Consider the following 12,334-nt stretch of genomic DNA (forward strand, 5'->3'; position numbering starts at 1 on the left):
ACACCCTGACGACGGCAGCAACGTTGTCGGTTGTTCCCTGATAATCATTATGCACAAGTTGACAAATGGTTTCGTCATTTTCTGGTGTTGAGCTCGTTTAAGGTCTTCGTGATCTCTTCTCATCTTCCAGCGATGTTCTTCCACTCAAAATATCTCAGAGAACTAATTGCAGCATCGCCATGAACTTGTCGAATCACGTCAAACGTCTCTGTGGAACACGATTTTATGTTCAGTCTTTGTTCTAACTTGCTGTCCATGATGAAATAGCAGATGTGGTAACGCACGTGGTGAGAAGAGCGCCAGTAGCACAGCTCCCAGTGTACACAGGACGATGTCTTTTGGCACACTGACTTATAAAAGCTGGTGTTTCCTGTGACTGTGTAAGCAGACCTGTGTTGCCACAGTTTATTTTCTCATTTTTAAAGATTTTTTTTTATTTTATTTAATATGTTTATTATTGTGTCTTTTTTTCATTATGTCAGTGGCAGCCTATTTTACTGATTATTACAATGTGTATTCAAGGACAATCATTATTTTTGTTATTTTTTTTCCCCAAAAAACAATCAAATGTGACCTCTTCTTCAGACAATTCCTCAATTTTCATCTTGGTTCCTTTATTTCAGTCCGTGTAATACCGCTCCAGAACAGCAGGTGGCAACAAATAGCAAACAGCGTTATCCCCGATCTAACGCCAAGGATATGTAAATTAGTGGTGTTCAGAAATGATAACGTTGCCATGTTGGATAGGGCAACTTTATAATTTTTAAACACCACGTACAATTTGTTTGCTGACAGGTTGCCGTGCTTACACTTAATATTTATGTTCACATGCATTACATTAATTTGGGCATTGTTGTGTAAATTCTCTAAATCTTAACAGAGTCCACAGTCGCGTTATTATCAGCGTAGGTCCACCCGCGATGCCGCACTGCCCTTTCCAAGATGGCGTCACGTAGCGACGGTTGCTAACGAGGCGTCTGGTGTTTCGCTGCGCGTTTAGACACGTTAGGAGGAACTCGTGATTCCAGCGCAGCTGGCGAGAAAATGAGGATGTAACTGGAGTGTTTAGACGAGTTTCGTGTGAAGTTTCGAGCAGAATCGGAGAACAGAAATGCTAAAGTTAATCTGAGTTCCTCTACAGTCAGTTTGCCGTGGCGTCTCAGTAAGGTAGGTTTGCTTAAAACAGCTCTTTTTAAAAACAACAACAACAACAACAACAATATCGCAGTTTATTAGATTTGGTTTAAATGATTCACCTAAAAACAGAATAAGAGAGAAGTGTAAAGTGGAGAATTTGTGCAATAATTTATGCTATGTATCTATTTAGAAATATCCGTAACAAAATTTTTCTCATACATCCAAGTTGCATTAAAGTGTATTTTCACTTTTAATTTTTAAAGTCAGATTTTCTTAAATTTAAAATTGTTTTCCGACAGCACAGCGTGATGTTCGTGTTTCTCCTGCTATTCCTGCTGCAGCCAGTAGAGGGCAGCAACACCACAATCTCCTGCTTTGATGACCAGGGGAATGCAGTTGATTGGTTGGTTGAATAATTATTGTCTATATTAATAAAAGAGATTTTTTTTTTCCTTTGCATTGTTCAGAACTCACTCTTTCGATTATATTCTTACGTTTTATAAACGTAAGTCACATAAAAATGTCTGTACGTCCGTCCAGCCAGATTTTGTCACAGCATCACTCGAAACTGTCTGGACAGAATTTAATGAAACTCGTGCAGTACTTAGATCTCTGCCTGAAGTTAAACCTGTGCTTTAAGTGAAATCTAAATGTTGAGTAGAAGTGAAGTTATGAGCAGTTTTGTGGCAGATTACATCACAGCGTCTAGCGCTTTTCTTGTTCATTGTTCCTGCAGGAAGTTTGTCTCATATGTGTCCCGAAACCGCGGTGTTAATAACAAGAAGTCCTGTGAAGCGCAACTATGAGATAAAACACGGGTCGTTCGAGAAAATAAATCCGCAGAACTCTGAGACAAAGAAGGCACGTAAAATACCTAAACTGGGAGCGCAGTGTGATGCGCTCAAATCTAAATGTTGAGTCAAAGTTAAGTTATGAACAGTTATGTGTGGGATTTAATAATCTACTTTAAAATAATCTACTAATGCGCTACTGTCTCAATGTAAACAAACACCTGCACCAATAGATATTAATTAGAAAAGATAAAGTGAATATTTTTACTGGGATTAGTTCATATTTTCACTTTGGCTGAAATAACAGCGCTGAAGTGGTATAAGTGAATTTTAACACGCTGGAGTGGTTTTAAGAAAAAGAATCTACTTTCTCTATTTCTCATCTGTGATTCACTCCCCGATTACCGAACAGGGAGTGTGTTTGTCTGGACAAGGCGTAAGATACTCAACCTTACAGAATGGGATTTCTTTGTATTAATAATTTAGGCAGAGAGTTCTGCTGTACAGAGAGACAGACAGACAAATAATAATAATATCACTAATTACAAGACCATGCTGAACTGCTTTACGACTCTGTAGGATCTGTTGCTATAGTAACCCATTGTTTCCCCTCGTCTGTAGGTTCTACCTGTACAAACTGCCGCATTCTCATGAGCAGGCCCAAGAGGAGGGTCTGAAGTACCTGCTGTTACAGGAGCAGAGCGAGAGCTGGGTGGAAAGCGGAGGCCTGGTGAGCGACATCACCGGGGCTCTGGGGCGGAGCCTCGGGCCGCTCTATGAGGTACGCTAGACCAAAACTCGTCCTGCAAGTCGATACTGGTTTCAGTCACGCTGTAGTAAAATGTGCTGACGTCGAGCTTCACTTCCTTTATTTATAAATGCAGCTGAATGTTTTTTTTTTTTTTGCCCGTTCAACTTCCTCGGCTTTGCAGCTGCACACTTTAGGGAGAAGTGTGGTGTGTGTACAGTGTGTGCTGGATTCTGTTTCTGAAAAAAAAAGTTTAAGCATTTATTACCACAAAGGGTGAAAACTATTATTTTAACATTTATTATATTTAAAATGCTCTTTTAAATAAAGGGTGGTTTAGCATATTTAGATTTGATGACAATACACACACACACACACACACACACGCATATATGTTTTATTAATATTGACAAAAAACTACATTACATTCTTAATAAAAAGCAATAAATATATTTTTTTATTTAATAAATTTTATTTAATAAATTATATTGTATTTACAATGCAAAAAAAATAAGAAATGTAATAATTGAAATAAACAAATGCAGCAAATATATTAAATATATTTACAAATTACACAAGAGCTGTTTCGAGTCAAATTAAAATATTTAAAGATGGCACAATACATAGAATATTGATTACAATTTATGTAATATTATGTTATGAGATTGTAATATTACATTATTATTAATGTTTTTCATATCACACGGTCCAGTTCAAGATCTATCTTTTTTTTTTTTTTTTTTTTTAAACAACATTCAGATGTTTCAAGATTGTTTGCCTTTTTTTTTCTTCACGCCCACAATAAATTTTTTCTTTTTATTTAAGTGAATTTGTAGATAGACTAAAGACAAACTACAGTTTATCATAGCAGTGTACTGTACTGATTTATAATTTTTACTCTCTCTATGTGTGTGTGTGTGTGTGTGTTACAGGGTGGTGAACTGGGGTATATCCTGTACAACGATCAGCCGCCGCAGCCGGGCCGTAGTACAGATGGCGCTAACAGGAGCGGAGGACACACCAAAGGTCCGCAGAGACAAGAGTTTCTCCTTCAGTGCTGAAATGCAGACGTCCGTCTCTCTCTCTCTCTCTCTCTCTCTCTCTCTCTCACTTCCTCATGTTTTACTCAGAACTGTTGAGTTCTACATTCTGGTTGGTCGAAAGCTCCAGGTCACAGGTTTCTGATAACATTAATGTCAGTGGGACTGGTTTTGATACGGCATCGTTTCCATAGCAACAGGTCTAAGAGTTAATAAAAACTTTTTTTTTTTAAATCCAAGATAATTATGTAATCGAGTTCTAAAAGAACATTTGATTAACCCTTTTTAGAATGAAATACAGTGAAACCTCGGATTGTGAATTTTAAAACCTTTCGTTTATGAATCGTTAAAGAACCCTCTCACTCCACAACACCACACACACACACACACACACACACACACACACACACACACACAGACCCGAAATTCAAATCCAACCCTGGAGTGACCACCGTGTTGACCACTACACCACTCAGGAACCTTTCTTCTCTTTTCAAAATGAGAACTTTAACAGGGTTAACACTGTCGCCTCACACCTCCAGGGTCGGGGTTCGATTCCCGCCTCGGGGTCTGTGTGCATGGGAGTTTGCATGTTCTCCTCATGCTTGGTGGGTTTCCTCCGGGTACTCTGGTTTCCTCCCACAGTCCAAAGACATGCAGATTAGCTTAATTGATGTTCCCAAATTGCTCGTAGTGTGTGTAAATGAGTGTAAGTGTGTGTGTGTATGCTTGCACCCTGCGATGGATTGGCACCCTGTCTAGCCAGGCTGATCCCCTCCTCGTGCCCCACATCTCTGAGGATAAACTCCAGGCCACCCCCTCCGGTATACAGATTTGAGCGGTATAGACCAGGACGACGATGAAACCTTAACAGTACAGGTTCTTTAGAGGTTCTGAATAATTCTGGGTATTTGGCTTTTAAACAGGGTTCTTCAAGAAGTATTTATGGGTTTGTCAGATAATTAATGGCTCTTAGTATTTTTGAAGGAATTTTAGTTAGTTTAGATTAGGAATCTTGGCTTTCAGAAATGTTTTGTTTTTTGTTTTGTTGACTTGATGAAGGAGGAGAAAAGAGAGATTGGTGTTGGAATGACACAAGTGAGAACAGAACCTGTTCCAAATCACTTTACATAACTATAAATGGATAAAACGTGTGATGTGGCATTCTTTAATAAATAAAGCAGTGTAATCAATGACATGTTGCTTTGGTGTAAGAGGAATAAAACTTTCCAGGGTGTGAACTTAAAGGGAAGCTATCTGATATCACCATCAGAGTTACCCTAACCTGGTTCTCTCCTCTCCGTCACAGGTGCGGTTTTGTTCGACAGCAAACAGGGCTTCTGGTTGGTCCACAGCACTCCTCATTTCCCGCCTCCTAAAACCGAGGGCAAGTTCTCATACCCGGAAACAGGCATCCACAATGGGCAGAACTTCATCTGCGTCACCTATCCTCTGGAGCGCTTCGACACCATCGGTAAGAAAAAGTCCCACCTTTAAAACCGCCGGAGTTACATGTGATATGTGTTTTAAACGTTTTTCAACTCTGTTAAACTCTTTAACGACTCATTATAACTGTCACCCAGATATCAATAAACAAATCTTTAAAGAACCACAGAGGAACCCAGTGTGTGCATGTTACCAAGAGCATTAGATACTTGGTTCTTGTTTAGCTCCCCAAAAGGTTCTTCAAGGGTTAAAGGGTTCAGTGGAAGAGTCTTATTTTCTAAAATGGGTTCTTTGTATGGGCTCTTTGAAAAGCAAGGAGTCTACACTTCTAAAAATTGATGCTGAAAGGGTACTTTAAGGGTTTGTTGGGTAATTACAGGTTCTTTGCGTGCACACAGGTCTTGTCTAAGGGTTATTTAAAGATGAATTGGAGTATTTTGAGTGCTTATCTTCCAGAAAGCATTCTCTTGGAATAATCCGTACATTAACCCCCCCTAACGAAAAAAAAGAACCCCAAGGTTCCTTATTGGGTCCTTACGAGTTCATTGGATATTTAGAGTTCCTAGCTTCCACAAGGGTTGTTTGGATGTTTAAAAGGTTCTTCACAGAGGCTTTACTGGATAAAACCATTATTTCAACAGAAGCTCGACTATATGCTGTTAAGTGCAAAAGTTTGCACCCCCTGGATCATGAATTTTACAAAACTCTGCAGGGTTTACAACATTAAAACATTTTTATATCACATTTAAATATTTTGTAACCTACAGTATATACAGTATAACAGGTGTTTGGCTCTTGGTTAAGGAGTATTAGAAATGGTGCCTTGCTATCTGTGAAGGCCTGTTTTGTCTTCCTTGTATCGTCGCAAGGGTGTACAAACTTTAGCATTCGTCCTTAGTGTTAAAGTGGATGCTTTTAAGCCCCTCCGTCCTGAACGAGAGGCTAGCGAGAATGACGAGGACGCGCGAGTGTGACCTCCATCGATCACCTTAAATGCCAAATCAGGCCATGTTGCCATGGTTACCCTGAGAATAATCCATTTAAGTGGCAGCGTAACCATAGAGACAGTGTCGTTCTTATTGTAGGTGATGACTTTGTTGTTAGGTGAGCGCCGTTGTGTCGATGGTACTTCAGACCTGTGTGTTGCCGTGTTGCTGCGATCGGGAGCTTTCAGCTGGAAATAATCGCGTCCGGTAATTATGCCGAAAATACATCCCTCTGATGGAGTCGAGTTTATAGTGTAAAAACATAAACCAGAGGAATATTGTGTAAGGACAGTGCTCGGAGGGTCATGATGCACTGTACAAGTGTGGGAAAGTTCTCAAAAGAGTACCGAGTTCAGCAAAATACAATAAACGGGAGCTTAGCTGAAGAGCTTCTATGGTCTTCAAGGGTTCCTCTAGGGTTACATAAGGGTTTAGTGGAAAAACTAAGGGCCTCTAACTTCCAAAACAGGTTTCTCTATTTAAATTTTTAATGGTTCATTGGATAATTCAGCGTTCTTTGCATGCAAAAAAGTTTTTTTTTTTTTTTTTTTTTAAAGGTTCCTTAATGGTTTGTTGGATAATTAAGGGGGCATGGCTTCCAAAGAAAAGCAATTGGAAAAGGTTCACTAGATAATGAAAGCCTTGTGTGATATTGTGAGAACATTGGTTACAGTGTAATAATTAAAGTGTTCTCCAAAAAAAAAATTAAAAAAGGTTCACAACTTTCAGCGTTCCTGAAGAGTCTTGCAGAACAACAACAAAAAGAAATCCTAAGTAGATGCCTGGTTTATAAAAAAAAAAAAAAGTTCTAGTTCTAGTTGCAGAAAACATTTCAGGGTGTTTAAAAAGGTTCCACAGTTTCTGGAATGCACTGAAGTCCCAGAACTGTCCCCAGGTCCATGAATTTATGAACTGCTTCCTCATCTGGTTCCTGCGTTTCTGAATACTGTAGGTTCTACCTGCCTAAAAGGTTCTCAGATTTCAGGATTCCTGAAAATGTTCCCCGAAGAGAGTATTGTTTATGAAAGAACCCAGAGTACATGTAAAGGTTTGTGGGTTCTTTAACAGGTTCCTAAAGTTGCTGAATAGGTTCCAAGGATTCCGGGGAGGTTTGAAGGATGCTTGATTAACAGTAGTTGTTGAAAAGTCTTTCGAGAGTTTCTGGGTTCCAGAACAAGTTCCAAAGGTGCTGAAATACTCCTTTTTGTCCTCCTAAATGGGCTTTAATTTTGTTTTTTTGTTTTTTTTGAAGAAAAAATTTCTTGATAGGTTACAGTATGTCCTCCTTAATATGTTACATTTATTGAAAAGGATCCAGTAGATAGACACGGTGTTCTTGATCGGGTTCCTCAGGTCATGATTCTGAAATTATAGTCGATTCTTGTTGACTGAAAGTTCCCAGGATTGCCATTTTTTGATCTGGTTCCTGAACCTAAGAGGTCCTTTTGTATTGGAAAAGGTTCTGTGATACGTCCCTGCCTATGTCGTAGCTGTAAATTACTGAGTATTTGAAATGGTTACTAGACATATTCCATAGTTGCCAAAAAGATTCCTAGATTCTTCAGCTTCAATAATCGAATCTTGTAGTTCCTTCATAAAAAGGCCTGATGTGTTCCACAGGTGAACAGTTGAAAATAAATCAGCCGCACGTCTACGACTGTGACATTCCCGCGTCTCTGGCGTCCTCTGTTCCCGCCATGGTTGAGCTCTGCAAACACCGACACCTACAGGAAAACTCAAGCCTTGCAGATGGTTCCTTCTCGACACCCAATCGCAGCATCGCTCTGCTCTCACTGGCTGGAAACGAGTTCATCAGCTTTGCAAAAGGAGCTTCCTTTGACAACGGTAAGAAGCTAGTTAATAAAAAATATTTTAAGGAGAAAAAAAAAGTCAGTGATTTGAAAAAAAAAATGTTCATGCTCCTGATAAAGTTCCTAAAGGCATCAAAGTTCTTGAAAAGGTTTCCGGGCATTTACAAAGAATCCTGTGGGCCTAAAGAGATTCCAGAGTGGCTAAGAAGGTTCCTCAAAAGATCAAGTTCCTTGAAAGGTTATTTGGTTCTAGCTGCTAAAAAGAGTACTTAAAGAGAGCTTGAAGAAATTTTTGGGTTCCTGAAGAAGTTCCAGAGTTGCAGTAGAGGTTCTCGTGTGCCAGAATAAAGACAGTGGGTTCCTTTAAATGTTGGGTTCCTAGTTGTGTTCCTGAAAAGAATTTCTAAAAAAAATAAATTCTAGATTCCTGAAGAGATTCCAGGTTTGCAGGTGGAATCTTCAAGAAGGTTCCTCGATTGGTTCCTCTGGTTTGTCAGTAGCTTCCTGAGTTGTTCTTCAGCTGTATTAGTAAAACAGCGTGAAACTTTAAAGATAATTTAAAAATTTGTATAGAGTGTTGTTGATGTTCTTGCTCTGATCATATGCTTGTACCTCCCTCGTGTCCTCCTGCTCAGAGCTGTACCACGCCTGGGTGGCTCCCACGCTGCAGACGGACCTGGTGGTGCAGTTCTGGCGTCGCTCCACCGGAATCCTCCAGTCTGACTGCACCCTCAACTGGAAGGTCCTGAACGTGCATCAGCTCTCTCCAGGCGGCACGGTGACCTTCAAAGCCACAGAGGATCACTCCAAATGGGCGGCAAGTTTGGGAGGACGCGGGCGGAGGGGCGGGGCCTGGGTGTGCGTGGGGGATATAAACAGGAACGAGGCGGAGGAGAAGCGCGGGGGCGGGACCGTGTGCAGGCAGGATGTCGCCGTGTGGAAGGCGTATCGCGCGGCGGCGCTGCAGTGCGAATCGTGTACAGGTGAAGTGGAAGACTGCGAGAAGGGGCGGCTTTATCGCTGACGTGCAGGAGAGTGCACAAACGAACAACAAGAAAAAGGTTTAGGTGAAGAAATTAGACTTTTTACAAGTAATATTTTTATAAGATAAATTCTTTTAAAATACATGAAAGCTGAATATGCACTATGATTAGTGTAGGAATAAAAAAAAAAAGCAATAATGTTCTTTTTTAAATTTTTTATTTTTTTTTACCTCAGATTTCTGAATCAGATTTGTCTTCATCACTCCTGTCTTTTCGTCTACTTCTCCGTCTCATGTGTTTTCCTGATTTTTATTACCATGGCTGCTCAGGGTGAAGCTGCTTGAGCTTCTTTAAACTTATGTCTCGAGTAAGTCTTAAAGTCACTGTTAAATTCGGTAGATTAGATTAGCACAAGAAAACTTTTGCACTGACCAGTACACTGGGGAACAACACAAGAATGATGCTGTACAGAATAACGGTACGGAGTCGAGCTGGGTGAGAATATATATAATAATTAAATAATTTAAGGATTTGGGATTTTGAAACAAGTCGTTGTGGCTGATCATATGCACTTTGCTTTTTAGTGAAGACACTGGAGCTTCATAATTGTTATAAAAAAAATTAAAGAAATTCAATGAACCCGATGCTTTAAAAAAATGTCCATTAAAATTTTCTTTTGTAAAAACGTCCTCAATGTCTTTAGTGTAATGTCTTCTTTTTCTTTTTCCTATTTTTGAATTGCCAGGTTCCTGACAACTCATGCTCGAAGCACACCTGATCCAAACAGAGTGCCAGTTTGCACTCTGTTTTTTTTTTATGTAGCATCCTGTTTTAATTTATAAACGTTACAATTACATTCTGCCGTTTTTTTTCTTACTGTTTGTCTATCTAGTCAAGACGATCATGATCTGTTAATGATTTAGTCTTAATAAAAAGTTGGAACAAGTGAAATCTTAGAATTTCTTTTTCTGAAGTGAAGGTAAAATGTTCCTAATAACATTTAAAATGCCATTTAATTAATCTCACAAGCTGGATTTCACTCTAGTGGAATAAGTGGATAAAGCCCGCCTACTTTTACAGAAAGTAACCAATCACGGAGCCAACCTGAGAATTTCTCACAGATGTTTTATTTTAAAGAAAATATTGTGAAATAAAACTTTCCTGTGTAATTTTGAATTTGGAAATTTGTTGCTCTGTCTGAGTATTTAAGCAAATGAGTGTATTTTGGACACTTGGTCCTAGTAGTCAGGTTTATTCACTGAATACATTTGCATTGAAACTGTTCTTATGCAGTTTTCACATATCTGTAGTGTACTTGTGTAGTTTTATCACTGGATACTTTTCATTTTTACTTTCTTTCTACAACAAATATCTGTACTTTCTACTTCACCACACTTCTACATGGTGTTGCGTCACATGACAAGAGTGGTGTGTTGAGTCAGGAATATCTCCATCTGCTGGTTATTATGTATAATTAATGTAAATGGTTTGCCTTCCCTAATCATGTAGCAGGTGTTTAAAATGTGTATAAATAGTGACAAAACACCATGTTTACAGTTGAGAGACAGAAAGCTGTGATGTAATATAAGTTTGGTGCTTTTGATACTTAAGTAAATTTCAAGGTGAAGTACTTTTGGACTTTGGCTCATGTAGGTTTGTAAATGAAGGACTACTTTTACTTGAGTCATATTTTACTTGGAATATCTCTACCTTTCCATAAGTACAGGTTTTGTGCACTTTTCCCATCTACTTCATTCCTTACATTCACATACTGTACATAGCATTTGGCCGACAACCTTATCCAGAGTGACTTTTATTTATCCTATTACACATATGAACAGTTGAAGGTTAAGGGCCTTACTCAAGGGCCCCACTGAGCTATGCCTGATTCCCCATCCAATTCAGGATTGATTCAGGCTTCTCTGGAACCCTCTTGGACTTGAAAAGACTTCGATCCGACTAAATCCTGGGCTCAAACTGTCTGATTCTGGCTGGAACAAGGTTGTGTGAAAATGACCTGAAGTCACAAAAAGCTTAAAAAGGAGAAAAGAAGGGTTGAGAATAAAACATTTCTTTATGAGCTTCTGGTTGAGATCTGAACTGCAAATCACTACACACTTGATCTTTTTCTTGTACCTCACTTTGAACTGTAACGTGATAAAAAAAATAAAAATAATGCAAACATGCATGAAGGAATAATCATCTACAGAACATCTGCAATAATAAATCGGAAAGAAAAACCTCCAACGCGAAGATCCGATATGTATCAAAATGAAAATTTATTGTGTACAAGAATAGTTGGTGCACATCATTTTTGCATAAACCCAGCTTTTCTCTGTACAGAAACATGAACGCGTAACGTCAGCTCATCCTGGGTGACGTGGCAGAAGCGAGAGAGCACCTGATGATCACAAGGCACTTCACCACGACGGCGGCCCAGACGCGGCTCTTCCGCCCTGCGCTGATCCGAGAGCTCGGGCGCTTCAGTTGAGACCAGACTTCAAAAGCATCGTGAGCGAACTCTCATCAGCGGCGCAGGGTTCATCAGAGCACGTCAGACAAGAGAACCATCGTGTTGACTGTACATGTGTATACGTATAGCAGACATTAAGACATAGATATATTTATTTCCTTAGTGTTACATTTCTCAGGGAGCTTCGTGCTCTGTGCATTTAACATCCTTTATTTATATATATAAAGGATCACAGGCTGAACCGCTGCTCAGGTTCGAGATCGGGAAAGTTGACAGTGTTGTTGAGATTTAGTCAGAACCTCATGTTTGCATACTTGGTTACAAAGTGGCAGTGAGAGTTTATCAGGTTTTTTTTTTTTTTTTTTTTTTTCCTTAAAGATAAATTACTGTGTGAAGTTATTGTGCATCAGTACCCCTTAAGTGCTACACGGCATTCAGTTGGAGTTTCATAGTCGTTTATCATCGCTGATAATTCAGTGTTTTTCACAGATTAGCCGAAGCTAACGGGGTTATCAGTCCGTTCGAGGTAGAAAGCCGTAACACGGGCGGCGTCGCGGCGGCGTCGCTCTCGTCGCCGTCTTAGTTGAACTTCTGAAATGCAAAAACACGAGTGCAGCATTTAGCTGATTCATTTCAGCCCTCATTAAAGCCATACTCCGATGAGTTAGACCTCACACTCTCACACTGCGGGATTACCACGGACCAACAGCTCACCTGTAACGGGAGTCTAAAGGCGGCCGTCTGAACAATGAGACGGGCGTGATGGGAATTTTTGTTTTATTGCTGAAGGGTAGTTTAACGTCTACCCTTAGACTTCCATTACGCCAAGGGGCGTTCAAGTCAAACTGGGACTTTTAATTGTGCAGAATAACGGAGCAATTCTTAGGCCGTGTCCACACGTACTGCAAAGGGGTATTTC

The 12,334-nt window shown here is 39.7% G+C and overlaps 2 protein-coding genes across 3 annotated transcripts in view; one reads left to right on the top strand and one right to left on the bottom strand.

Moving 5' to 3' along the window:
- The first annotated feature begins 975 nt into the window (after positions 1-975).
- Positions 976-9,631, top strand: dnase2 (deoxyribonuclease II, lysosomal). Of its 2 annotated transcripts, none has more exons than XM_053488254.1 (7): positions 976-1,167; positions 1,437-1,540; positions 2,550-2,709; positions 3,609-3,702; positions 5,026-5,190; positions 7,769-7,993; positions 8,595-9,631. In XM_053488254.1, exons 2-7 carry the CDS (start codon positions 1,446-1,448, stop codon positions 8,981-8,983), a joined length of 1,128 nt encoding a protein of 375 aa, XP_053344229.1. In that variant the 5' UTR covers positions 976-1,167; positions 1,437-1,445; the 3' UTR covers positions 8,984-9,631. The 2 variants fall into 2 exon arrangements, with proteins under 2 accessions (XP_053344229.1, XP_053344230.1); XM_053488255.1 differs by having other exon boundaries at positions 1,442-1,540.
- A 1,566-nt stretch (positions 9,632-11,197) lies between these two features.
- The window catches only part of rgl2 (ral guanine nucleotide dissociation stimulator-like 2), a 32,976-nt gene continuing 31,839 nt past the window's right edge, over positions 11,198-12,334 (bottom strand). The window contains exon 21 of the mRNA XM_053487677.1: positions 11,198-12,006. Coding sequence (XP_053343652.1) covers positions 11,995-12,006 — 12 coding nt within the window. The 3' untranslated portion in view covers positions 11,198-11,994. The remainder of the gene's footprint in view (positions 12,007-12,334) is intronic.

Source organism: Clarias gariepinus, chromosome 26, assembly GCF_024256425.1.
Source record: "Clarias gariepinus isolate MV-2021 ecotype Netherlands chromosome 26, CGAR_prim_01v2, whole genome shotgun sequence".
Taxonomy (NCBI): domain Eukaryota; kingdom Metazoa; phylum Chordata; class Actinopteri; order Siluriformes; family Clariidae; genus Clarias; species Clarias gariepinus.

Bases quoted from the DNA above. Each gene is read 5' to 3' on its own strand.
- dnase2 (XM_053488254.1), top strand. From the start codon at position 1,446: ATGTTCGTGTTTCTCCTGCTATTCCTGCTGCAGCCAGTAGAGGGCAGC. The intron at 1,541-2,549 runs GTTGGTTGAATA...CCTCGTCTGTAG, and splicing joins CAGGGGAATGCAGTTGATTG to GTTCTACCTGTACAAACTGC. The intron at 5,191-7,768 runs GTAAGAAAAAGT...TGTGTTCCACAG, and splicing joins GGAGCGCTTCGACACCATCG to GTGAACAGTTGAAAATAAAT.